Genomic DNA, 27755 nt, shown 5'->3' with positions numbered 1-27755 from the left:
TAATTCAATTTAGAAATAGTAATTTTAAATTTATGCCAGGTCTCTTTTACTTCTCTCTTCTTCTTCGTTCTTAATTATTAGTGTTGTTATTATTATTATGCCAGGTCTAAAGTAATAGAAATCGAATGGCGGACCTAGATTATAATGAATGATTATAATGAATAATACAGTAGGCCTAATCAGATAATTTGACCTACTTAATAAATTACCAGAATTTATGCCTAATCTAAAATTAAAGACCTATTATTAAATTTAAAATAAATAGGCCCAGGGCCTATAAAATGGTAATATTTATTTGAGAGTATAGGCCTATAGATTATTGAGTAGCGTGGTAATAGTAGTCTAGATAGAGATGTAAGACTACGATTGGTGATTAGACTAAGAGTACAGGCAACACTTAGTTCAAGGCCTACGATTCTGACATATATATATAAAAAAAAAAAAAAATATATATATATATATATATATATATATATATATATATATATATATATCACATAGGCCCTATACTATTTGTATTAGATTAGAATGACTGAATTAGTATTAGAGAGAATTAATTTTTAATAGCTTTTAAACTGTTAATAATAGCCATTAATAAATAGTAAATGAAATAGGAAGGCCTAGATAGATGCGATCCATCTGGAACGAAGTTCTTTATTTTTGGGGAATAGGTGTCCACCTTTTCCCCTACACTTTGGTACAGCGACATATGCTGCCATTTTTCAGACTTATACACTTTTATTATTATATAATTAAAATGGGAGTACAATAACTAGAAAAGCTATCCAGTAAATAGTACAATACTATTTATGTATTTAAATATCAGCATACATGTTTGTTTACAAATGGTTTAACCTTGGTGTGCGTGTCGCCACCTAGTGTCAAGGGTGGCTACTCTGCGTAGCAATATTGACCATTCTTTGAGGCGCCACCTACAGGCGTTTTCTGAAAAATACAGCCCATTTTAAAATAAAGATGGCTGATGTTTTTCAGATGATGTTGAGATTGCGTAATTCAGAAAAACTTATCCATTAAGCTGTTATTTTATTATCTGGCGCTTGCACGGTAATATTCATTCAGGATGATTTTAGATACTGATGTCCGATAATAGACTCATCCATAAAATAGGTGTGTTGGGTTGTTAGATGTAGATCTAGATCTAGTAGATCTAGTAGTAGGCTTTTCGACTCGACGCCATCTTGCGATCCAAACTTTATCCGGACTTTTTCATGCGTACTTGAAAAAATTCGCCATCAGAATCGAAAAATTAAATATATTCGATACTATCATATGCGTTGAATTTTATCATTTAAATGTTTCATTGATAGAAGTAGCTGTTTACAATACTCGATACTGAAAGCGACCTAACGATGATAGCGAAAATCGATGGAAACCGCGCAGTACCGAACCGCTACTTTCGGAACGAAATTTCGGCTTTAAAAAAAGAGAATAAGTACAGGAACCTAGTAAGTAAGTAATGCCAAACCATTTTGATGGATGGAAATGTTGGTTTTATGCCGAAGTAAAAGTTTTTTATCGGTCATTGTTAATATAAGATGTAAAAGTTATAGGCCTATTACTATTGATTAGATAATACTATTGACTTTTATTAGGGAGCTTGTAGAGAGTCAACAGTATTAGAAACTGTAAGAAAATCATGGCGCCCCACCTTTTTCATCGCTTATAGTAGAGTGATCGCTTGCATTATTGTGATGTATAGCATTTATTTTCTACTTTTTAGTTCAATCAGAAAACGTGGGTTTTTTTAAACTTTTTTAATGATAATTATTTTCTACTTTTTAGTCTTTGTCTGTCTTTTAAATCAAATAACTGAAGTATTGCTTTAATCATAAACCAGCTTACGCGAATCATAAACTTTAAAGTATTAATTTTTAACACACATTACAATTAACTGGTAATAATTTATGCCATTTTATTATAATCTTTTTTGGTGAAAACAAGGCGCCGGAAAATGTGTGCTGCGCAAGATAGTTTTATGTCTGATTTATATCTAGATTTATGTCTGTTTTTTATCATACCTAAAAATTGAATGTTTACGCTTTCTTCATTGATGATCGTTTTTATTATTTTTTAAACTAAAATTATGAATTATTAGTTAGGTTGCATATTTTGTAACTTGGTATACTTCCCCTTTATCAATTTTCAAAAGCATAGCATGCTGATTGTGTATAAATAATAAACATAGTCATAAAACACAGAAATATAAAGTTCCAATTGCAATGTGCCATACCCCCTTAAAAAAACTCGTGATTTATTAAATGTTTATCTAAATTAACAATAGTAATTAAAATAAATGTTCTAATTTTTATTACTTATTTGGGTAAGATTAAGCACATTTTTAATACTAATAAAAAAAAAACATCAGTAAATTCTGTTTTAATGAAGGTCACAGGTCAAGTATTTTATTTTTCAGTCAAGTTCAGTGGAGGGTGACACAGGCTGACCTGACTGGAATTTTTTTCAGTAATAATGACTTTGCACAGAAAGTTAAAATATTGCTAAATTGGCTTAGTTTACTAGTGTGCTAGCTACTATTGTTACATTTTTTATAAAAAAAATAAATCATTTGAAATTTTCATCAAAATGCCTACTACCAGTAACCTAACACCCCCTGTTAAAGAAAATTTTATTATCGGACACTGATAGGCCTATATAAATTCCCCCTTCATTCAATAAGATCTGAATTTACTATTAATAAACTATTATCTCGTAATATCTAGATTTATAGACCTAGACTTATTTAATTTGAATTTTTTGTTTTAATTTGTTTTTATATTATAATTTAATGGACTTTCCTTTGTGTCACGTGGTCATGCCTCAGTTTGTAACTTACTAGACCAAGAATAGATCTAGAGGCTGTAACTATAAGCAACAATAGTGAAAATGCATCATTCATATATCCTCTCATATCTTGTGGTTATATTTTGTTTCTATTTGTAGGCTTACATATTTTTAGAATTTTTTAATTGAAGTGTATATTTTTGAATTTTCAAGAGAAGTTTGTTTAATTTAATATTTTATTATTTTTTTTTACTAATTATTTTGAGTGCTGCATGGTAGAATCACTAGTGTGAAGAAATATCAAGTATGGGTTTTGCAATTAAAACTTATTTTAATTGAGTTTATTTATTTATTAGTGCTAATGACATTAATATTTTATTTTTTTAATTCATTATATCTTAATTAAGTTTAGGGTCAAGGTTTGGGTTAAGGCTTGGTTAAAAGGTCAGGGCTAGAAATAGTATAAGAAAATATTAATTTTTTTTTCAATACAAATATTAAGAATTTTAGCTTAATTAATGAAATAAGTATCTTTTGACATTAAAAATGTCATTGTTTTTCATCTTCGATTTAAGTCTTATGTTCGAAGAAATATGCAATATCTTCTCTCATCCTTTCAAAGAAATAAACACTGTTCTTATTTCTCTCAACCAAGTGACAATATATATTTAACCTCAACTGGATGTAAGAGGATCTAAGCACATTTGGTAATTCCTCAATCGTTAGCCAAAATAAGCAGTACTGGATTACAAATTTGTGTTTTTTTAAAGAATATTTAGAAAATATTAATATGCAGTCCTAATCTTATGACCTTGGCATTACTGGCAATCTATTTTTAGATCACATCAGACTGAGAGAAAAGATTAACAGACCTTCTGCCATTAATTTTGCCATTTTTATATTAATACTTTATTCTGACTTTATAATCACCACTTTTCAATTTAACATTTATAACATTTTTAATCATCAGTTGATTTATGAAAAAGCAGTCAAGAATGGAAGAGGAAACAGAGCATTTAGCTGCAATGTTGTCTATTGTAGATGAACAGTCACACAAATTAACAGAATTTTTAAACTCTGAAGATTTGAAACCAGATCTATCAACAATATTTTCATCTTCTCAAGATATAAAAACAGAATTTTCAACATTTTCATCTATGGTTGATGCAAAACCCAACTTGGCATTCACAGCTTCTCAAGATGTTAAACCATATACTACAACAGAATTTTCATCTTCTAAAGACACAGAAACAGAGTTTTCAAGTTTTTCATCTTTTGATAAATTTACACCCTACAAAACATTTATAGGCTTGCAAGATGTTAAACCTGATGTTACAACTGAGTTTTTAATTTGTAAAGATAAAAAGCCTGCTGTATCAACATTATCAACATCTGAAGATAACAAATCAGAAGTCACAACTTTATCAAGTTGTAAAGATTCAAAACCAGAATTATTGACAGGATTTTTATTTTTTGAGGATAAAACACAAAAAAGGCTTGAACTTCAAGTTGAAGAAAATCTCCAGTTTTCTAGAGACAAAAGATATCAAATTGTTTCTAGTCACAAACACAAAATGCTTTATCAAAGTTCTAACTTAAAAAAACATAAAACAGATCAAGACGGTGAGAAGATAAATTTATCAACTCACAAAAATGTTCAGTCTGGAGAAAGGCAACATGAATGCGATGTTTGTCATAAAAGGTTTTCTCAAAGTACTAATTTAAGAAAACATAAAAAGGTTCATTCAGGAGTTAAGTCACATGAATGTGATGTTTGTCATAAAAGGTTTACTCGAAGTTCTGGCTTAAGTGATCACAAAAATATGCATACAGGAGTAAAGCCATATGAATGTGATGTTTGTCATAAAAGGTTTTCTCTAAAATCTAATTTAAGAGCACATAAAAAAATTCATTCAGGAGAAAGGCCACATGAATGTGATGTTTGTCATGAAAGGTTTTCTCAAAGTTCTACTTTGAAAACCCATAAAAAGGTTCATTCAGGAGAAAGGCCACATGAATGTGATGTTTGTCATAAAAGGTTTTCTAGAAATTCTAATTTAAAATCACATAAAAAGGTTCATTCAGGAGAAAGGCTACATGAATGTGATGTTTGTCATAAAAGGTTTTCTCAAAGTTTTAATTTAAGAGCACATAAAAAGGTTCATTCAGAAGAAAAGCCACATGAATGTGATGTTTGTCATAAAAGGTTTTCTCAAAGTACTAATTTAAGAAAACATAAAAAGGTTCATTCAGAAGAAAGGCCATATGAATGTGATGTTTGTAATAAAAAGTATTCTCAAAGTACTTATTTAAGAAAACATAAAAAGATTCATTCAGAAGAAAGGCCACATGAATGTGATGTTTGTCATAAAAGGTTTTCTCGAAGTACTTATTTAAGCTTTCATAAAAAGTTTCATTCAAAAGAAAGGCCACATGAATGTGATGTTTGTCATAAAAGGTTTTCTCAAAGTACTTATTTAAGAATACATAAAAAGGTTCATTCAGAAGAAAGGCCACATGAATGTGATGTATGTCATAAAAGGTTTTCTCTAAGTTCTACGTTAAGAATACATAAAAATGTTCATTCAGGAGAAAGGCCATATGAATGTGATGTTTGTCATAAAAGGTTTTCTCAAAGTACTTATTTAAGAATACATAAAAAGGTTCATTCAGAAGAAAGGCCACATGAATGTGATGTATGTCATAAAAGGTTTTCTAAAAGTACTTATTTAAGAACACACAAAAAGGTTCATTCAGGAGAAAGGCCACATGAATGTGAAGTTTGTCATAAAAAGTTTTCTCAAGATTCTAATTTAAGAACACATAAAAAAATTCATTCAGGAGAAAGGCCACATGAATGTGATGTTTGTCATAAAAAGTTTTCTAAAATTACTAATTTATTAAGTCATAAAAATGTTCATTCTGGAGAAAGGCCATATGAATGCGATGTTTGTCATAAAAGGTTTTCTCAAAGTACTAATTTAAGAAAACATAAAAAGGTTCATTCAGGAGGTAAGTCACATGAATGTGATGTTTGTCTTAAAAGGTTTACTCGAAGTTCTGGCTTAAGTGATCACAAAAAAATGCATACAGGAGTAAAGCCATATGAATGTGATGTTTGTCATAAAAGGTTTTCTCTAAAATCTAATTTAAGAGCACATAAAAAGCTTCATTCAGGAGATAAGCCACATGAATGTGATGTTTGTCATAAAAGGTTTTCTCAAAGTTCTACTTTGAAAACCCATAAAAAGGTTCATTCAGGAGAAAGGCCACATGAATGTGATGTTTGTCATAAAAGGTTTTCTACAAATTCTAATTTAAAATCACATAAAAAGGTTCATTCAGGAGAAAGGCTACATGAATGCGATGTTTGTCATAAAAGGTTTTCTTGCAGTTCTAGTTTATTAAGACATAAAAAGGTTCATTCAGGAGAAAGACCATGTGACGTTTGACATCCAAGGTTTTCTCAAATTTCTTGTTTATCTTCACACAAAAAAAATTCATTAAAGAGAGAGACCACATGATAGTGATATTTATCACAAAAAGTTGACTCGGAAGTATAATGTGTTATGATTTTTGTGTTTTTACAGGTTATAAGCCATATGGCTGTATGAAAGATTTTCTCAAAGTTCCTATTTAAGTGCCCTTGAAAAGTCATTCAAGAGACAAACCACATTAATCTGGTATTTGTCAGAGATTTTCTCAAAGTTCATTCAGGAGATAAGCCACATGAATGTTGATGTTTGTCACAAAAGATTTTGTCAATTATCTAATTTAAATACTCATAAAAATTCATTCTAAAGGTAATCCAGGAAATTCATCATGACTAAAAACCAATTTAATATCATTTTTAACATCAATAATTAATTCTAGAGCAAATTATTATTGAATATCTTGTTATAATTTTTTCTTCACATAATTTTAACTAGTGGTCATCCAATAGTGGTGCATAGTTTATTAATTTTTATATTTGTATTATAAAAAGGTTCTTTTGTCAAAGAGTATACCATGTCAATTATTATACATACTCTAAAAAAAATTGTATTCTGACTGTAAAAGGAAATAGCATTTTATTATGTCAGCTGCATGTGTACAATTTTTTTCTTTATGTAGCCTACTTTTTATGGGTGTTATCTGTAAATGTGTATGATAGGAGAAGTAAGCTATAACTTTTAGAAACCCAGGGTTTTATTTTTATACCCGTATGGTTTTGTTTACATTATTAACAATAACAGAAGCTAACTAAAATAAAACACAAAGTTCAATTCATTTATTTACATTTACTAGATGTTTACAATAGATGTAGGCCCTACTGTTACACAATCCTAATTCTTAACTTTACACATTTACACTATTCACAAACAGCTCCCTCAGACATACAGGAACATGACAGAATATCAGGTTGACAGGTAAAACAACCTCCATTAGACAAGTACAATGACATCAGGCCAGCAGTCACAGTGGCATCTGGCCAACAGGTACAGTGACATCAAAACTTCTGAGCAGACAATCTTTTTTCATAAACACTTTTTCATCTTTTGCTAAATGACCTTAATCATATTGAGAGGTATAGAATCTTAAATCATATGATCAAACTCTACTGTCTGCAATGTATAACTCATACAGACCATATGTAAAAACTTACTGCCCCAAAAATTTTTTTTTCCTATATTTGTCCTTGAGATGTATGTATTGTCATCACTAATGCAAATTTTATTGTAAATTGAATTCAGATTGAAATTTAAATGGTAATTTAGTACCTGGATAAATTAAAAATAAATTTAAAACTTCTACTTGCATTGTTTGACATTATTTTATTCATCCCATTTAGGATCCCTTCCTCCCATCATTTATATGTCTTATGGAACTAACCTCAAGTTTAAAGTTGCTCCAACCATTGCTAAGTCTTATGGTCACTTCCTTACTTTTGCTAGATGAATGTTTTTTTATTAAATTAAATGCATTTGTAACTTGTTGTATAGGCCTATAGATTTTATCATTCTGCACTCCTTCTCAAATGAACTTGATGCCAAACCTCAGACACCTCTCTACATGCAATGTGTTTAAAAAGAGTATAACATAATTATCTTCACATATTCATATAATTGCTATAGAATTTAGATATTAACCACACATAACAATTTTATGAATAAACATTTACATTTTTTAAAACAGCATAAAAATTATCAATTTAAAGAAAAGAAAGACTTAAGCTGCAATTGTTACATTTTGGTATCTTAGTTTCAACATACCGTGATTATTGGTTAATCATTAATTAATTTTGTATTGTTTACTATTTAAAAAACAAACATTGTAGAGCCTAATGAAATTTCTAATGTAGTGATTCATAAGAAATTATAACATGAAAAGTTTTTAAAATAAAATAACTAAATTGATTTTTTTATTGTTATTGTATTTCTATCAACACTTCCTGTTTAAATTCCAATGAGGTCAATGTGTTTTGAATGCTGGGGTATGTTTTTCTCTCTTGTGATGCTCCAAAGCCTGTATGTGAAGGTCAGTGTCAGACAACTTATGCTTGTTAGGGAAACATTTCAAATTTCAAACGCTTATTTTACAATTTTTTTTTTCAACAAGAAGTAAAATAAAAAATAAATGAATGACTATCCTGCAGTCTTGAGTTGTTTTCTCAAAAAAATGATGGTTTTGTCAAAAATTTCTATAAACAGACTACAAAAAGTGCACAATCCAGACTATAACTATTATATAAGTTTATACCATTACCATAACAACACTTAGTTTGCTTTATAATAGCATGAAAGTCCGATGACTAGGCTACACTCTTTGAGGTTAGTTTACAGAATAAAACAATTTATTACAACCAGGCCAAATGAACACTCAACAAGGGTTTTGGGCCGGAAAATAAAACAGGTCTGTTGACTACAAATCATACGCGTCAGTTTACGGCCTGTAGTTAAATACTGTTTAAATATTGTTAAAACGAATTGATACTTATTTTCAAAAAAAGTTAAATGAAAAAGAACTAGAGTCTATTTAATATACTTAAAAGAAGCTTAATCATATTGATCACACATTTAATGAATTATAAATGGTTTCAAAGTGCTAAGGTAAAAACAAAGTAGTACATATTTTTCTTCAAGCCTAGCAACCCATAGGGTATATAAATTATAGTTCTTATGTTTTTTGACCTGATCAGATGTAGAGATGCACTAAATGCATTTGTGATGAAACAAAAATAATATTATGCAAGTTCCAACTGTATTATTAACAGACTAAAGATACACATCGTTATTTGGGTGACACCCGATCTAGCTATGGTATTGAGCCTTAGACCAAAGCACTTTATTTAAATTTTTACTACTTTCAAAGCTTTAATCTTCATGTTCTCTCAACATGGAGACAGAAAAAAGACAGACACATGGACAAACATAACAACGTTTAGACTTGAACTCTTTTAACATAGAGCATTTTTATCAATTCCTATTACAATTTATTTAAACCGTTTTCTAAAAGGCGAAATAACGGCTAAAACTCGTTTTCTACAATTGCTTTTTTATAGTCACGTCAAACCATCTGAACCCCCCCCCTCCCCCTCATCATTACGGACCCCCCCCCCCCCCCCCCCTCTGTTGCGTCCGGGTTTAGTTCAACTCAGGAAACGATTCGTTGTTAACTTCAATACTTTTATTTGGACTCAATTCTTCACATAACAGAGTAGCCCTCGCCCTAACCGCCACCAACTAACTCTTTACAACCGTTCGCTCCAGCTTTTATACCGCATTCGACCTTGACCGCCTTGGGATAATAATATATAAACACACCGGGGTTAACAATACTCTAGGGTAAACTTAACTCACACACGCACTCTCCCCTAATTCTAGACCATTCTAACCTATTTCTATCTAACCTTCAACTGCCTCATAACACCCTTGGAGTGTGACGTCATTTATGGACGACCCCCTTATACAATGTTGAAAGCAAAACCAACCCATACTTAAAATTTACTAAACAATGCTTATAATCAAAACCATTAGTAACCTAACCCTTACCCTAACACAACACCAACAGATATTTTAAGTGTAATATTTTACAAATCGTCAACATCAAATTAGGATTTCCCCACCGGCCCACCCCTCAAGCTAGAAGTACGACATCACTTAGAATCCCTTACATATTTTCCTTCTTTTCCTTTTACTAATTATATTTTATTTAAAAAATTTAAAAAAAAAGATTTCTAAGTTTAAACTTGCTCGGAGAATTCCAATTTCAGCTTTAAACATAACGAGCCGACCCGCAGCGTATCATACGCGGCTATTTAGTTGTTTTATTTTCCCACGTTTTCTTTAGCTTGCTTTCTCTGTTTGTCTTTCCAATCAAATCTTGCGATCGAAATTTCTGGCACTTCCCAGTTAGCTAGCGCGCTGAAATTTTCAGGGAAGCTTTCTTTTGGATGACCATAGAATATTCAATTGTTATTATTACTAAATTGATCAATGGAAACATTTTATTGAGCATTTTAGACCGCTATATAATCTATATATATAATTCTCCTCTGCGAGCCATTAGAAAAAAAACGAGCGACGCGTAGCTCGCCTCTCTCTTGCCGCGCGCAGTGAAGCGAACGATCCCACGTCGCGACAGGCTTAGGGGCAGATAATTTAGTTTGAACCGACTTTAAACTTACAGGAGGTAACTATTACCACTGGTGGCCAGTTTGGGGGAGACGATATGGTCGAGTGGTTGGGCACACGATTTCTATCCCACTCGACACGGGTTCAAATCTATGTGTTCTAGTCAGTAACCAGCCCTCGTCCTAACCGCTATCAACTAACCTCTGACAATCATTCACTTGCGATTGAGACCGAAGAAGAAAGGGTCTCTCGTTTTTTACGAGTTGTGTTTTTACGAGTTGTCTTCGTTTACCCAAAAAAAAGTGAAAAGATAAAATCGGTGGCAAGATTTCAATGCAAACAAACAGACAAAGGCTAAAAAGTAGAAAATAATAATCATTAAAAAAGTTTAAAAAAAACCCACGTTTTCTGATTGAACTAAAAAGTAGAAAATAAATACTATACATCACAATAATGCAAGATCTCTCTCTTAAAGGTAATATCAACTCTGAAACAGCAAGTGGATGAAACATCTCCAACTACATCTAAAGAATTAAGGAGAGATTGCACCAAATGTGCTCTTAAAAGAAGATCCACTAATCAATTGATTATCACCAATAAAAGGTTAAAATTATCAATAAAAAATTACAAATCTGAATTTGAAAAATACAAAATATGTGAAATAAAAAGATTGAATCACACAATCAAAAGAAAAAATGATCAAATAAGAAATAAAGATGTCACAATTGTTCAACTGAAAAAAGACAACAATGAATTGAAAAAACAAAACAAAAATATTATGGAACCATCAACATCATCAATACAAATTCAAATCATCAAAAGTAAACTGAAATATGCCACAGCTGTTAAAAACAAAAAAATCATCCAAGATAATTGAATTAAATGAATCAATCAAATTAAAAAATAAAGAGATCAATGATTTGAAGAATGAAATAAGCACATTGAAATTAAGTCTGGATCATCTGATGTGTCAAATTGAGGAGTCACAAAATGAGAAAGAAACAATCAGTTTAAAAGAGGGCAAAACTTACAATACAAAAACGAGGTTGTGCATGTATCAGCCTTTGATTCGTAATGTCTCTGTAGCAGCTGCTATTCAGCTGCTACAGTTTTATCTGGAGCAGGAGGCCGACTGAAACTTGATTGCGTGCCTCAGCAATCTACAGTTGCCCAAATGTCCTACGAGTTAGGTATTTTGGCGGATCTGCAGATTGCTGAGGCACTTGCATCCCAGGAGAACATCTCGTTGTCCTGGGATGCAACCTCACTTGACAGCCATCATGTTAATGAAGTCCACATTACTTCTGCTCCAGATAAAACTTTGGCCCTAGATGTGAGATCTATACCAGGTGGTAAGGCCGTGGACTATTTTGATCATATTAGTGATAAATTAAAATACTTAGTTGATTTACATTATAAATTTTCAAATTTTGAATCAAATAAGGATTTTTTTTTACAAATCACTAGTATCATCAATCAAGTCCACATTAACAGATAGAGCTCGTGTCAATCATTGTGTTGTAACACATCTCAACGCTTTGTTTGACAGGCAGCTATTGGAGCTTAACTGTAATGTCCACATCCTTGATGGATTTGCTGCTGGAGCAAGAAGAGCTTTGCTGGTGGTTGATAGTGAGATAGGCAAAAGAACGCTTGGATGCATCTTTGGAGTATCTAAGCTTAGATACAGCCAAGGTAGTGGTGACCCCAGTGGATTCAAGACATTTTTTAAGAGCAGAAATATTCCAGTTGGGATATTTGTCCGGTATGTGGGTAACCGGCTAAATGTCTTGTTCCACTCAGCAGGAATTATTGTTTTACATCTGGAGGAGTTAAAAGATTATGTTAGAGTAGGAAACTTATCTTTAAACAAGCAGCTCAGAAGTGACCTAGGAGACCCTTGCATCTTTGCTCAACTCATTGCACTTGGGCTCATTGGCAAAGTCACCACTGGACCATGGATGACAAAATTCTACTCAAACACCAGGAATTTAGAAATGTGTTCAGTGATCCAAAGCTGCAAACCAACTTTGGACAGATTTGCCAGACAGCCTGAAGAGTTGCTAAGCCCCCTAGCTATAGTTAATGTTTTTAGTGAGTCCTTGAGTACCGACTCAGACCAAGTCCTGGCAGCTCTCCTTAAGACTGGTGAAGCCCACAAGGGTAAAGTAATAGATACTCTAAAACATGTCTTGAAGGAAGTCGTCCAGGTGTTTGACCGCCAGCTTGCTCGATTCTTCAGTGGTGATCTGTCAAACCCCACTCCCCAGCAGATGAACCAAGCTTCATCTGCTCCATCCCATAACATGGCATCTGAGCGAATCTTGGGCATTACAGACTATTTCTGGAGACGTGCCCCCAACTCGACATTTGACTTCATTAGTGGGAAGATAAGAGGACGGACAAATGACACAGTGACTTGGGTTTTGGGACACAAGGAGCAGGATAGGTTAGTGAGGTTTGCTGTTAGAGAAGGGTACAGGGCTAGGGAGGAGGCTGCTCAGAGGAAAATGATCCTGGAAGCTGTGAAGATACGTCGGCAATTGGAGCTTCAAAAGCAGCATGAGCAATCTCAGTGTAAGGAGCTGGAATCCAAGGTTAAGATTGCTCTTGCTGCTAAGACTCTGAATGCTGAAGTATTTTCTTCAGCTTCCAGTGAGGTCAAGGTTTTTATTGAAAAGCTATTGATCTCAGGTGATCCTGCCTCTGAGTTGTCAGGGGCTTATTTGGGAGAGTTAGTGAGACATGTGTGGACAGACAAGGGGGTGGATACAGTTTATAATGGGAAGGTTGTGGGGTTCTTTGAGGAAGGGGGGGGGTTGTTAGTTGCACCATTTCCTACTGGAGACTAGACGAGTTAGAAACGGACAGCGATGATTATGACATGACAATGACAGCAACTGTGACAGATTTACTGTTAGGTGACTTACGTTTTGTTGACTGACAAACTCCAAGTGTTGCTTTGATATCCATGTTATATGGCACCCCTGTGAAAATCTCACATCAGTTTGTAAATAAATAATTGTATATACATACACATATTGTAAAGTTTGTACATAATGTAAACTTTTGATGTAATGTAATTTATTCCTAATGTTTCTTGGTGACTATATCCTATTAGTAAAAAAGTAACTAATGACAAAACATACAAAAAGTGGCCATAGCATAATTTCTTTTGCATAAATGTACTCAGTTGTTAAACAATAGCTCATCATTCAACCTAAATATATCCCAACATACTAAAACTGTCAGAGATAAATTGTTTGGAAATTGCTTTGTAATAGTCAATGCTCTATACAAATTTTGAAGGCTCGTTCATATTAACTCATATAATTTACAAATAATTCACCATTCAACATATAATAATCCTGACATGTTATAAATAACTGGCAGAGATAAGTTGTTTGGTATTTATTAACTCTATGTAATTTACAAATAATTCACCATTCAACATATAATAATCCTGACATGTTATAAATAACTGGCAGAGATAAGTTGTTTGGAATTAATAAATTTGTGAAGTAAATGCAATCTTAATGAACTCATTCAAATTATTTTATTCACATGAGTTAGAGCCAAATACCCATTCAACATAGAACAATCCTGGCATGTTGTAAATTGTAAAAAAAAAAACTGTCAGAGAGGAGTTGTTTGGGTTTCGTTTCAAAAAGTATTGCAACTGCTTGTTACATTATTTTAATATATTAAATGCAATTTTCAAATAACATATAATAGTAATAGTCCTGACATGTTTCCTGGTAAAACTTCAAGATGGCCGCCGTTGTCATAGTTACCAAGATTTTTCCACCAATTTTTTTTAGTGGAAATGCATATGCCGATGTATCTTAATAAAGCTGTAAAGAAATAACTGTTTTCTAAAGAGTATTAAAAAAGTTTTTTTTTACCGGAGCCTTCCCCCTTAATACTCAATTATTTTAAGGGAAAAAAATTGTTTCATATATGAACCGAAACAAAAAATATTGAAATAAAATAAATATTTTTTTGTTCGCTTTTTACTTTTTCGTATATACGAAGTATAGAGAAAGTATTGTAATCGTGCACAAAAATAACATGAAATTTTGAGTTTTCACCGTTTTACTCCTCAGTCCTTCATCACATCCGGAGTATAGAGGACTTATTTTAATCAGGCAAAAATTATAAATACAAATATATAAACGTTTTGGCGTTTTATGCGTTATCGAGTCGTAAAAACTGGACTTTGCAATTATGTCCGTTGTCTGTGTGTCCGTGTGTAAACACGATAACTTGAGTACTGTTAGAGCTAGGTTGATGAAATTTCATATATAAGTATTTTATCAAAATCGTAGACCCCGATCAACTTTTAAGCGATTTCCGATAACCGGAAGTGGTACTTTATCTACTTTGAATTTTACAAAAGCCTATAAGTTGCATACTATTTTAGATAGATGCATGAAATTTCACACGTAAGTAAAAGATCTAATTCTCTACCTTCTCTCGAATTTTGAGTAATTTCCGTTGACCGAAGTACTAATTTACTCTATTTCCGATTTCTCAAAAACGCATGTAAATTTATAAAGTACTAATAATATCCCGCACATTTATACACATTTTATTAGGCGTTCACTTGGCGTGGGACGGAGTGGTCTAGCGGTAGAGAGCTGGACTGCTAACCCGTTAGTCTCGAGTTCGAATCCGAGTTCAAGTCAGTAGACCGTCCCTGAGTCCACCCAACTCTGATGGGTACCTAACTCCTGTTAGGGAAAGTAAAGGCAGCTGGGCATAGTGCTGACCACACTATCTCTTCATATGCCGAGGTCACAGAAACAAGTGAACTCTACTTCACTTGCCCCATAGACCGTCAGGTTTGAAAGGGAAACTTTTCACTTGGTGTGCAATTATTTTTTACGCGATTCTATTCTACGAGAAAAATGGCCCGTTGAGGAAGGATACACCGGGCGCTAGGTTGATAGTGCTGTCTCTTTTCTCTAAACTAAAACCAACCCACAAGAGTGGCTTCCCCTAAATCTTGCGCTATAAGTTTACAAAACTAGAGTTGGGGCTAGGGTTAAGGACAGGGTTAGCATTGACATCAGCCAGCAATGTGTGTATTTAGATAACAACCACTACCAGTATCCTAACACCCCCTTTTTTAAAAAGATTCTATTATCAGACACTGGTATATAAGGTCTCCCTTCATTCAATTAGAGCTGAATTTACTGTTAATAAACTATTATCTAGTAAACTAGTAATATCTAGATTTATAGGCCTAGGCCTATTTAAATTGAATTTTTTGTTTTAATATGTTTTTATATTATAATTTAATGGACTTTCCTTCTGGGTAACGTGGTCTTGCCTCGGTTTGTATCTTACTAGATCTAGAATAGATCTAGAGGCTGTAACTATAAACACCACAAATGCTCGCTATCTCTCCTTTGTTACAGCTCCAATATTTTCAATACTTTTACAAAATTTTAATTTCTTTGAATTTATTAACACTGTACTATAAAACTTCTAGATCTATTCTAGATCTGCTCTCAAATCATGATAAAATTAAAGGAAAACACATTTTTAAAATTGTTTCTTGCTTGGAAGACTATCACTGACAGTCAGTGATAGTGAAAGAGTAGTGATAGCTTACAACATGATTTCCTATTTTGCCCATTCACATTGGGCTGCCACAGAAAGCTCCCTCCTCAACATAGTATTGAAGCTAGATACATAAGTAAATTATAAATAAAAAGGCTAGGGTTAGTATTGATTCAATATTTTTATGTTGATCTAATCTATTCACTATTCAAAGTGTCTATCTCCAGACAACTGTTGAACTTGGAATAGCCGTATTAAGGCTATTCACCATCATGACTGTTTTGTTTTATAATATTAAGAACCCCCAAATGTTCGTGAAGCAGTGTGGTCGAATTAGCATGATAGTGTGGGTTTGAACCCATCAAATGCTTTTTTATTGATGACATGTGATGTAGACCACCTGTTGTCCAAATTGTATTTTTTGCAATTAATAATGAAAGGGTTATTATTTGAATGTAAATAATTGAAATACAGAATTATTATTTTTTTTGCAAATATGTTCCAAGCAGACAATGGAATTAGAAAAGTTACTAAATGTAGACTATATTTTGTGGCAGCAACATTTTTTTAATAACTTACAGCCCTATAAGAATTATCTATGGTCGCTAAATGGGGAACTAGTGAGGAAATATGTTTAATTTTTTTTGCTCAATTGTTTGTGCACCTAAAAAGCCTTGTTATAAATCACAAAAAAGACGAACAGATCACATGACCGGTGGTTATTCAAGTATATTTTTAGGAATTGCTGGATTATTTTTTTAGATACATGAATAATGTATGATATGGAAAAACTTATTTTATTGCCACCAACAATAGAGAAAATGCATCAATCTTATATCCTCTCACATCTTGTGGTTATATTTTGCTTGTAGGCTTACATATTTTTAGAATTTTTTAATTGAAGTGTATATTTTAGAATTTTCTAGAGGTTTGTTTAATTTAATATATTATTATTATTATGTTTACTAATTATTTCGAGCACTGCATGGTAGAATTGCTTTTGTGAAGAAATATCAAGTATGGGTTTTGCACTTGAAACATGTTTTTAGTTGTTTTTTTCTTAATGCTAATGGTATTAATATTTTATTTCTTTAATGCATTATATCTTACTTAAGTTTAGGGTCAAGGGTTGGGTTGAGGGTTAATGGCTAGGTTAAAAGTTCAGGGCTAGGCTAGAAATAGTCTAAGAAAATAATATTAATTTTTTTTCAATACAAATACCAAGAATTTTAGCTGAATTAATGAAATAAGTATATTTTAAAATGTGTCATTGTTTTTCATCTGTCAATTAAGTCTTATGTTTGAAGAAATATGCAATATCTTCTCTCATCCTTTCAAAGAAATAAACACTGTTCTTATTTCCTGCCAACCAAGGCACAATATATATAACCTCGACTGGATGTGAGAGGATCTAAGCACATTTGGTAATTCCTCAATTGTTAGCCAAAATTAGCAGTACTGGATTACAAATTTGTATTTTTCAACCATTTGAGCCAGACAGGCCGGTAAACCGGCTTCAACATTAGGCATAAATGTCAGAAAAGCAGGTTTTCCGGCCCAATGATCTAGCCTCATATTCCTACCGTCTTATTAAATAAAATTAGTGGCGTACTGAATAAAATGGCTCATATATCTTTTTATTGCGGGTTTATGATTCTAAAAAAATATTTTGGGGAAAGTTGAAAGTGAAAGTGTTTGCATTTCGTAAAATACATTGTCAACAAAAAAAATCGTATATTTAATATTGTTTTATTATTCAGTTATAATTATTATTAATATGACAATAAATAAATATGTTACTATAGTTTTGTCATTATGTTTAGTAAGTTTTATAAAACAATTATCGGTATATAAATATTTTATTATTGCAAACTGTTGTTGTACAAATACTTTTTTAAAAGCAATGCTGCCGAAACGAAAAAGTGAACCACAGCCATTGGCTGTGTTTGTCTTATATACATTGTTTTATTATTCAGTTATACTTATTATTAATATAACAATAAATAGATACGTTACTATAGTTTTGTCATTATATTTAGTTAGTAGTAAAAAACAATTTTCTGTATATAAATATTTTATTAGTGCAAACTTTTGTTATACAAATACTATTTTTTTAAAGCAATGCTGCCGAAACGAAAAAGTGAGCCACGGCTATCGGCTGTGTTTGTCTTATATACATTGTTATGTTCATACGTTGTAAAAATTAAAGTATTTCAGATTCTTGCTGAATTGTTGTTTGATACTGAGCCTGGAAACCAAATTTGGCTTGATTATCTCAACCGGTTCAAAAGTTGTAGTCTTTTGAAGAAATCCAAGACTAAAAAACAAAGAATTTCCTAATCGTGCTGAATTGTTGTTTAATACTGAGCCTTGATATCAAATGTGGTTTGATTATCTCAAACGATACAAAAGTTAAGGGCAAAGCTAGAAATTGGTAAGTGAAAATAGGTTTGGGCCTGGGTTAAGAATATTTAACATTTATAACATTTTTAATCGTCAGCTGATTTATAAAAAGCACTCAAGAATGGAAGAGGAAATAGAACATTTAGCTGCAATGTTATCTATTGTACTGTAGATGAACAGTCACACAAATTAACAAAATTTTTAAACTCTGAAGATTTGAAACCAGATCTATCAACAATATTTTCATCTTCTCAAGACATAAAAACAGAATTTACAACATTTTCATCTATGGCTAATGCAAAACCCAACATGACATTCACAGCTTTTCATGATGTTAAACCATATACTACACCAGAATTTTCATGTTCTAAAGACACAGAAACAGAATTTTCAACTTTTTCATCTTTTGATAAATTTACATCCAACAAAGCATTTATAAACTTGCAAGATGTTAAACCTGATGTTACAACTAGGTTTTTAATTTGTAAAGATAAAAAGCCTTCTGTATCAACATTATCAACATCTGAAGATAACAAATCAGAAGTCACACCTTTATCAAGTAGTAAAGATTCAAAACCAGATTTATTGACAGGATTTTTATTTTTTGAGGATAAACAACAAAAAAAGGCTTGAACTTCAAGTTGAAGAAAATCTCCAGTTTTCTAGAGACAAAAGATATCAGATTGTTTCTAGTGTCAAACACAAAAGGTTTTCTCAAAGTTCTAACTTAAAAAAACATAAAACAGGTCAAGAAGGAAATAAGCAAGTTGAATATGATGGTGACCATGAGAGTCTTTCTCAAAGTTGTAATTTCAGTACAAATAAAAAAGTGCTCTCAAGAAATAAGCCATATATATGTGATGTTTGTAATAAAAGGTTCTCTCATCGATGTAGCTTATATACACATGTGAAAATGCATTCCGGAGATAAGCCACATGAATGCGATGTTTGTCATAAAAGGTTTTCTCGAAGTTCTAATTTAAAAAGACATAAAATGGTTCATTTAGGAGAAAGGCCACATGAATGTGATGTTTGTCATAAAAAGTTTAGTGAGAAGAGAAACTTATCAGCGCACAAAAATGTTCATTCTGGAGATAAGCCACATGAATGTGATGTTTGACATCCAAGGTTTTCACAAATTTCTTGTTTATCTTCACACACTAAAAATTCATTAAAGATAGAGGCCACATGAATGTGATATTTATCACAAAAAGTTGATTCAGAAGAATAAATTGTTACGATATATGTGTTGTTACAAGTTATAAGCCATATGTCTGTATGAAAGATTTTTCTCAAAGTTCTTATTTAAGTGCACTTGAAAAAGTCATTCAAGAGACAAGCCACATTAATCTAGTATTTGTCATAAAAGATTTTTTCAAAGTTCATTCAGGAGATAAGCCACATGAATGTTGATGTTTGTCACAAAAGATTTTGTCAATTATCTAATTTAAATACTCATTAAAAATCATTCTAGAGGTAATCCAGGTAATTCTTCATGACTAAAAAGAATTTTAATGTAACTTTTAACATAAGTAATTAATTCTAGAACAAATTATTATTGAATATCTTGTTATAATTTTTTTTCTTCACGTAACTTTAACTAGAAATCATCCAATAGTGGGCCATAGTTTATTAATTTTAATATTTGTAATATGGAAAGGTTCTTTTGTCAAAGAGTATACCATGTCAATTATTATACATACTCTAAAAAAAATTGTATTCTGACTGTAAAAGGAAATAGCATTCTATTACGTCAGCTGCATGTGTACAATTTTTTTTCTTTATGTAGCCTACTTTTTTGCGCAATTTCCATACTGGCAAATTGCGTTTAATAATGCGTCATTTCTGGATGGATGTGTGTCCGCAGCCTTTAAGTCGTATCTCCTCCTCAGTGAAGCAATATCGAGGACTAGTTCCAAAGCAAATATGTTAAGCAAGTTCCAAGGATGATTGTGGGCCAAAAAAATTTCCGGAATTCCTTCTTGGATTTCACGGAAAAGCCAAAAAACCTTGAACAAATGCAGTTTTTGCTCCATATCTTGGCAACCAGACCACTTAGTGACTTGAAACATTTACCAATCGATTCCTGCCATAATTTGAACCAATATTGCCGAAGAAAGTTTTCAAAAATATTCTTTCGTTCGGTCACAAAAAATTAATTAAGAACATTTAAACTGAGCATCTTGTAGGCCTAGGATGATATTTACTACTTTTTTAAACTGAGCATCTTGTAGGCCTACTCGTTAAAATAAAACTATTTCTGTTGATATAGGTTAATATAGTTGTCTTTTTTCTAGCGCAAAATTAACTTGTTTACTTATTAATTCAAACGTTATTTTTGTACCCTATTAATTTATTTATAATTTATATGAGAGTGATAGGGAGTTACAATTACAAGGTTTTGTTTCGCTAGGCCTAATAATTTTTTCACATTTTTTAAAAACAAACTTGATCACTATCTATTTTAGATAACATAAGGAAATTTCGCTTAAATTGTCACTAGACTTTTTATTAACTTGTTTGTGTGTTATTTGTAAATGTGTATGATAGAAGAAGTAAGCTATAACTTTAGAAACCCAGGGTTTTCTTTTTATACCAGCATGGTTTTGTTCAGGCCACAAGTGCAAGTTCAATTCATTTATTTACATTTACTAGATGTTTACAATACATGTAGGCCTTACTGTTACACAATTCTCATTCATAACTTTACACATTTACACTACTCACAAACAGCTCAGTCAGACATACAGCAATATGACAGAATATCAGGTTGACAGGTAAAACAAACTGCATGAGACAAGTACAATGACATCAGTGGCATCTGGCCAATAGATACAGTGACATCAAAACTTCTGAGCAGACAAAATATTTTTTTATAAACACTTTTTCATCTTTTGCTAAATGTCCTTAATCATTATATTGAGAGGTATAGAATCTAAAATCATATGATCACTCTACTGGCTGCAGTGTATAACTCACACAGATCATATGTAAAAACTGTCTGCCCCAAAAAAAATTTTTCCCCAATGTTTGTCCTTGAAATATATTTATTGTCATCACTAATGCAGATATAAAATGTTTGGAAATTGAAATCAGATTGAATTTAAATGGTAATTTAGTACCTGGTAAAAGTTAATTTCTACTAGGAACCAAGTGCGGATCCAGTTAAAATTTTACAATTAATAGCATAAAGATGTATAAACATGTTGCTCATTATTGTTCCATTGACTAATGCTTGCTTTGTACTCAAGTTTCTGTTTCGATCAGTAAAATGATGCAATTAACTTTCTATACAAACTTATTTGGTAAAAATAAATTTAAAACTTCTACTTCCATTGTTTGACATTATTTTATTCATCCCATTCTGCACTCCTTCTCAATATGAAATTAATGCCAAACCTCAAATTTGTATTCATATAGGCTCTAGAATTTAGATATTAACCACACATAACAATTTTATGAATAAACATTTAATTTTTATAAAACAGCATAAAAATTATCAATTTGAAGAAAGACTTAAGCTGCAATTGTTACATTTTGATATCTCAGTTTTAACATAATGAATAATGTGTTTATTGGTTGTTATTTTTGATTTGATATTCTTTACTATTTAAAAAACAAACATTGTAGGGCCTAATGAAAATTCTAATGTAGAATCTAGTGAATCATTAGAAATTATAACATGAACATTTTATAAAATAAAATAGCTAAATTTTTTTTTTATTGTTATTGTATTTTTATCGACACTTTCTGTATGTTAAAATTCCAATGAGGCCAATGGGTTTTGAATGCTGGGGTATGTTTTTCTCTATTGTGATGCTCCAAAGCCTGTATCTGCCAGGTATGTGAAGGTCAGTGTCAGACAACGTATGCTTCTTAGTGGAACATTTTAAATTTCAAACGCTTGTTTCACAATTTGTTTTTTTTTTTACCAATAATAAGTAAAATAAATTTAAAAAAAAAAAAGACTGACTTAGGGATATCCTACTTTTATTAATTTATTGGAGCTAAATGTGTAAGGAGTTATTTTTTTAGAAGTATAGTGAGACGGATAGAATCAAGGACATTAACTTGATCATTAACATAGCTAGTTAATTCAGTGCACAGTTAAAAAATTCATAAAATACGTTTTAATAACAAGCTTTTATGTACTAATGCACTAAAAAAAGTAGAAAATAAATTGTAAACTAATATTTAAATAACTATAAAGAAAAGCGTGGGTCACTTTAGTATCTATTGGATATTTAATAATGTCTAGGAAGATACCCACGCTTTTCTTTATAGTTATTTAAATAGTAGTCTATAATTCATTTTCTACTTTTTAGTGCATCTCTAGACTACTAAAACTCCCTTTTTTTACATGTTTGAATATTTATTAACTTATCGAGAGTACGAGCCTAGCTAGCTAAGGTGTTAGCACATTAGGTTATTATTTGGGTGGCATGGGTTTTAGACATGCCAGTGTTGTTTTTTTTTTTTTTTTTTTTTTTTTTTTTTTAGTTGTGAATGATAATTTTGCCTTTGCCTATTGGAACTTAGCCTGATACAGGGCAGGTGAAGTAGAGTTCACCTATTTCTTTGTTCTCAGTATATAACGTGGATAGTGTCGTCAGAACCATGCTCGGTCGGAATCTTTTCTCTTTAAAGATAAAATATGTTGTATGAGACTTGGCGAAACACTGGGCAGGTGAAGTAGTGTTGGGTAGGTGTAAAGTTCACCTGTGACGACAGCATATGAAAAGATTATGTTGTCAGACGAAGTCAGTGTTTTTAAAAGACAAAAACGTCTGAGGTGTGACGCCTTTCTGAATGTGGAGTAGAAAAAAGTAGAAAAAGTAGAAAATAAATTATAGACTACTATTTAAATAACTATAAAGAAAAGCGTGGGTCACTTTAGTATCTATTGGATACCTATACTAATGTTAAGGAAGACACCCAAAGTAGGCCTACTGGTTTAAAACTGTCAAAATTTAATGTTATTTTTGTGCACGATTACATGACTTTCTCTATACTTCGTATATAGGAGAAAGTAAAATAGGAAAAAAAAACAACTTGAAAATGCAATTGCTACATTGAAAAAATGTGTTTTTATCGTGTAAATAAGTAGACATTATTGGTTAAACTAAAGATTCACTAATTAAAATATTTATTACTACAATTTGTTAAGGTTTCTTTTATTTAACGTATACAGATTATTATATTGTTATAGAAACAGGTGATGGTAAAATTTTATGAAATATCAATAAATAGATAAGGTTTCTCGGGCAGATGAGGCTCATTAGCTGGGGACAGCCACTCTTCTAGGAGAGACAACTCCAAAATTAAACAACTGCTGCCTTGTAGTTTGTTCTTGGTTGGACAAAGGCTATGGAAGCAAATCCAAAAAGAAAAGCAGGCTGAAATCGGAGTCAATGGCCTCAAGGGCGCATAACCAGTTGACACGTACCGCTTAATTGTGTTGGAGGCGTGGTAAAAGCTCATGGTTGATAAATTCGAACAAAGTCTCGAGTTCAAACCCACTGGCAGATAAATTTTGATCCCCTTCAACACTAATAATTAAGAACGAAGAAGAACAAAGAAGAGATAAGGTTTCTAAGATAAAAAATATCCACGTGCATTTTACTTTGTTTCTTTTGTGTGTCTTTTATTAACTGTTTGTGATTAATAGTTACTTCCCTTTACTATATTCCATTCAAGTACGAACATCTATCGACGGAGCCATGATGTCTATGACTATTATACAAATGAATCTTTCTTTATAAACTTTATCCATAATAGGACAAATAAAATGAAAATGGTATATAGCAGTTTATATTTATTTAATCTTACTTGTTATTTACATGTCAAATATGTAATACCAATTGCAATTCTATATCTAAATGTATATTTCTATTCAGTGGCGTCGCTGGGTCGGGTGTAACCGGTGTGTGGCACTTAGAGTGTCACTCCCCCCCCCCCTGAAAAAATCTAAATGTCCTAATCCGGTTTTTTTTCTCATATATTTTTTCATGTTTATTAATATTATGCAAACTAGCTTCCAATTGCTTTTTGAAGGCATATTAGCTCTGGAATTATTGTATTGTTTTTAAAATGTAACATCATACATTGAAAAGTCTATGTAATCTTACTAAACTTAAAATACAATCTTTAAAAAAAATATGGGTGTAGGTAATGAGTGAGGGTGGGGTGAATGTTGTTTATACTTTGTACCAGTGTTCCCTCTAAGCTGCGCGGCTGCGCGGCCGCGCAGTACTTTCAAATGTGCCGCGCAGACATTTTCTGACCCCGCGCACAGATTATCAGAACGTCGGGCTAGCCTGATTCACAAAAAAAAATATGTGGCCAGTGGTTTGAATTAAGCGACATTTTTATTGCCTGTTTTGTTAAACGAACAATCTTTGTGTTTTGATGCATAAACAGAAACCAAGGGGTATCATTGACTTGGGGGGGGGGGGGGGGGTGTGACCTTGGTTGTCATACCACAGGTCCAGTTAATGACTTCACTCTAAACTGAGCGGGGCGGGTACCGATGTGATGTCTGGGTGACCCTCCCTCTGCTTGATTTAATGGTTTACTGACACCTAATACCGGAAAGGGATTGTGGCTACTAGCTGACCATGCAAGGTTTTATTTTCTATTGTCACTGCCCTCCCCCATCTCCCAACCACCACCACCTCCTGATACTAAGACGGTTTACCCAAGTCAGATGTAAAATCTACTTTACTAAAGGTGGATGTCTTTTTTTCTGTTTGGTTTAAGGATTTATATACTATATATCCAATTCTTGGGATTATTACGTGCACCTGGATCGAACTGTTTCAGTATTCACAGACTGGTTAGGTAAATCAGGAATAAATGTCCACTACTGTGTGCTATTTGAAAATGTTGAAAAGAAAAATGTGTGTAACAAGCAGTACAACAATGTGGCACAAAAAAAAAGCGATAGATTCGTTTAAACTGGAATGGCTCAAAGTTATAGTAACAACCGATACGCCATATCATATAATGTTTCGGTTGAATTAGAAAGCATCTACGAATATTCAGATGAGATTGGACTGAAGTGTAAGTTCTGTGCTGCTACTACTTGTAACAAAACCAACATAAACAACGAATTGGTCACAGGAAAGCTCTGGGAATCATGGGCGCTTGACTACTGTAAACGTCAACTATTGTCTCTCGTTTACGTAGGAAATGTTGCGATTTCGTACAACAGCTCACATGGAACTGACCTTAAACGTCTGCTGGTTGAAACTTACATTGAGCGAGGAAAACTAATTGAGCAAAACGAGCGCCAGCGATCAAACGAGGATAAAGTTCGAATCCTAACGGATAATGTTCTTCTTATCATTAAGATGAACGCCTCGATGCGGTCGGTACAACTGATTCATAACCACATGGGGAAGTAGGTTTCTATACCAGACAGTTGGCGAAGTAAGAACTACATCTTTGAGTTTGTTTAAATAATCAACGAGGTTGTTGTAAAGAACATACTGACAGAACTTCGAGCAGCATCATTCCACACGCTTATAGTTGATGGCATAACAGTACATAAAATGCTAATCCTTTATTTTAAATTTCGTCCAGTCAATTCTGTATTCTACAAAACCATTTTTAGTGGAATAACTCAGCTTACTGCAAGTGATGCCCTTAGCTCTGGAGACAGGCGTAACACAGCACTACACTGAACATTAAAGCCAAGAAAAGTGTGAGTTAAACGAAAGAATCGACACAAGGCAAACCACACAGTACATACAATCAGTCTGCGACCATTTAAATGTTAGGTTTCTAGGAGATGAACTGCAGTTTTTGTCATCTTTTTTTATGCTACAGGTTTTAAAAAATATGCATTTGAGTTCGGCGTCAAAGATATCAAAGAACTGTGCGTAAAGTACAAAGACGGGTTACGTACAACAAATGATCAGTTAATTACCATCCAATACAATGACTTCAAATTTCGATAAAGTGAAAAACTCAAATCTGTTTCTGTAAATTATATGTCTGAATATGCAAGATTTGTCAAAACAAATAACAAAATTTAGCTCACTGGCAAAGTTAAGTGACATTATTGTACCTTCCAAGCATGCAGTGCTGATTACGAACAAGGTTTTAGCCTTATTAACATAATAAAAGTGCAAGCATGAAATAGACTTGAAGCCACACATTTGGAGAATCTGATGCAAATTAAATTATATCTAAATGCTGGAGAGTATGTGGATTTAAACAAAGCATATAAGGTGTGGAAGCAATGCAAGGTTAGACGCGAGAAATTGCAATAAATGCCCCTGAAAGGTTAGCTAATATTTGTTTTTAAGTCAGCTTTATTAAATGTTGCATATGTTAAACTATTGCGTTTGTATTACCGTTATGGTATTAGCATTATTACCATATGACTGTCTTACTTTAACATAGTAAGTCGACCATATAACTTGTTGTCTAAGTATAACTGAACGTTTTTATTAGTTTTTTATTTATTTTGATGGTATTCGTATCTCCATTTAATTGCATACGTTTCATAAGTCACACACATTATACTATTAATTTATCAAAATGCATGCCTTCATTATTATGCTTAATTGCAAGCCTAAACATACATATAAAGTTGCCCAAGTCATTTTTAGCACCGCGCACACAACATATTTTTTGCACACACACTCTGGGTCCTTAGAGGGAACATTGCTTTGTACCCTATCCCGTTCGTCCCTATTCAAAGCTTGTGCTGTGAGTCTAGACAACCAGCTGGTACCTGTTTTCTGTCACGATATTTAAGGTGTGTGAGAACGATTGTCTCAGTTTAGCTGGGTTCTCCAAACAAGGTTAGTGTAGGTTAGTCCTGTGCTTTAGATATCTTTGTTTGTGTACTAGCGTGTGTATTAAGAATAGCCTATAATTGTAGATATTATTAAACTGATGTATTGTTATTGAGCCTTTGTTTTATTTACTCGTGTTTTGTAACTTCTTGGTAGTTTGTTTTGTCTTATATTCTGTTTATCCGTGTGTTCACAACTATGCCATATTTTTGTATCGATTATAAACCGTTGAAAAGCCGTTTATAATTGTTTTATAAATTTATAATAACTACCCACAACCCCTTCTTGAAGTCAACTGGAGTGGCCAAGGAAAGTAAAATAATGAGAGATTGAGAGTCACAACAATTGTTTTTCATGATAAAATACACAATTGCTGTCAGTGGGGTATAGCCTAGTTTTTTATTTATATTAAATAATATAACATCGCCACAACAATCTGACTCTACTAATCCAAATTAAATGACATAAGTGTTCGGTAAACTACTATTATATTACTTGTAATTATTTGGATAATAATTTTTAGTCTTAACATAACCAGGTAGTTATTTTGGACTAATTTCTC

General features: G+C 32.3%; 1 protein-coding gene across 3 annotated transcripts; it reads left to right on the top strand.

Moving 5' to 3' along the window:
- Positions 1-983: 983 nt before the first annotated feature.
- LOC131943365 (zinc finger protein 271-like) lies at positions 984-9279 on the top strand. Of its 3 annotated transcripts, XR_009386885.1 has the most exons (3): positions 990-1128; positions 3773-7280; positions 7634-9279. XR_009386885.1 is itself a non-coding variant. In XM_059303449.1 (2 exons), the coding sequence occupies exon 2, from the start codon at positions 3780-3782 to the stop codon at positions 6252-6254; it is 2475 nt and encodes an 824-aa protein (XP_059159432.1). In that variant the 5' UTR covers positions 984-1065; positions 3773-3779; the 3' UTR covers positions 6255-9279. The 3 variants fall into 3 exon arrangements, 2 of the variants coding, with proteins under 2 accessions (XP_059159432.1, XP_059159431.1); XM_059303449.1 differs by having other exon boundaries at positions 984-1065; positions 3773-9279; XM_059303448.1 differs by having other exon boundaries at positions 3773-9279.
- Positions 9280-27755: the final 18476 nt, after the last annotated feature.

The sequence above is a fragment of the Physella acuta genome, unplaced genomic scaffold, assembly GCF_028476545.2.
Source record: "Physella acuta isolate Inbredline_101_S28 unplaced genomic scaffold, ASM2847654v3 ptg000454l, whole genome shotgun sequence".
NCBI classification, from domain to species: domain Eukaryota; kingdom Metazoa; phylum Mollusca; class Gastropoda; family Physidae; genus Physella; species Physella acuta.
Note: the sequence above shows the minus strand (reverse complement) of the source record. Positions and strands in the feature narration are given on the sequence as shown.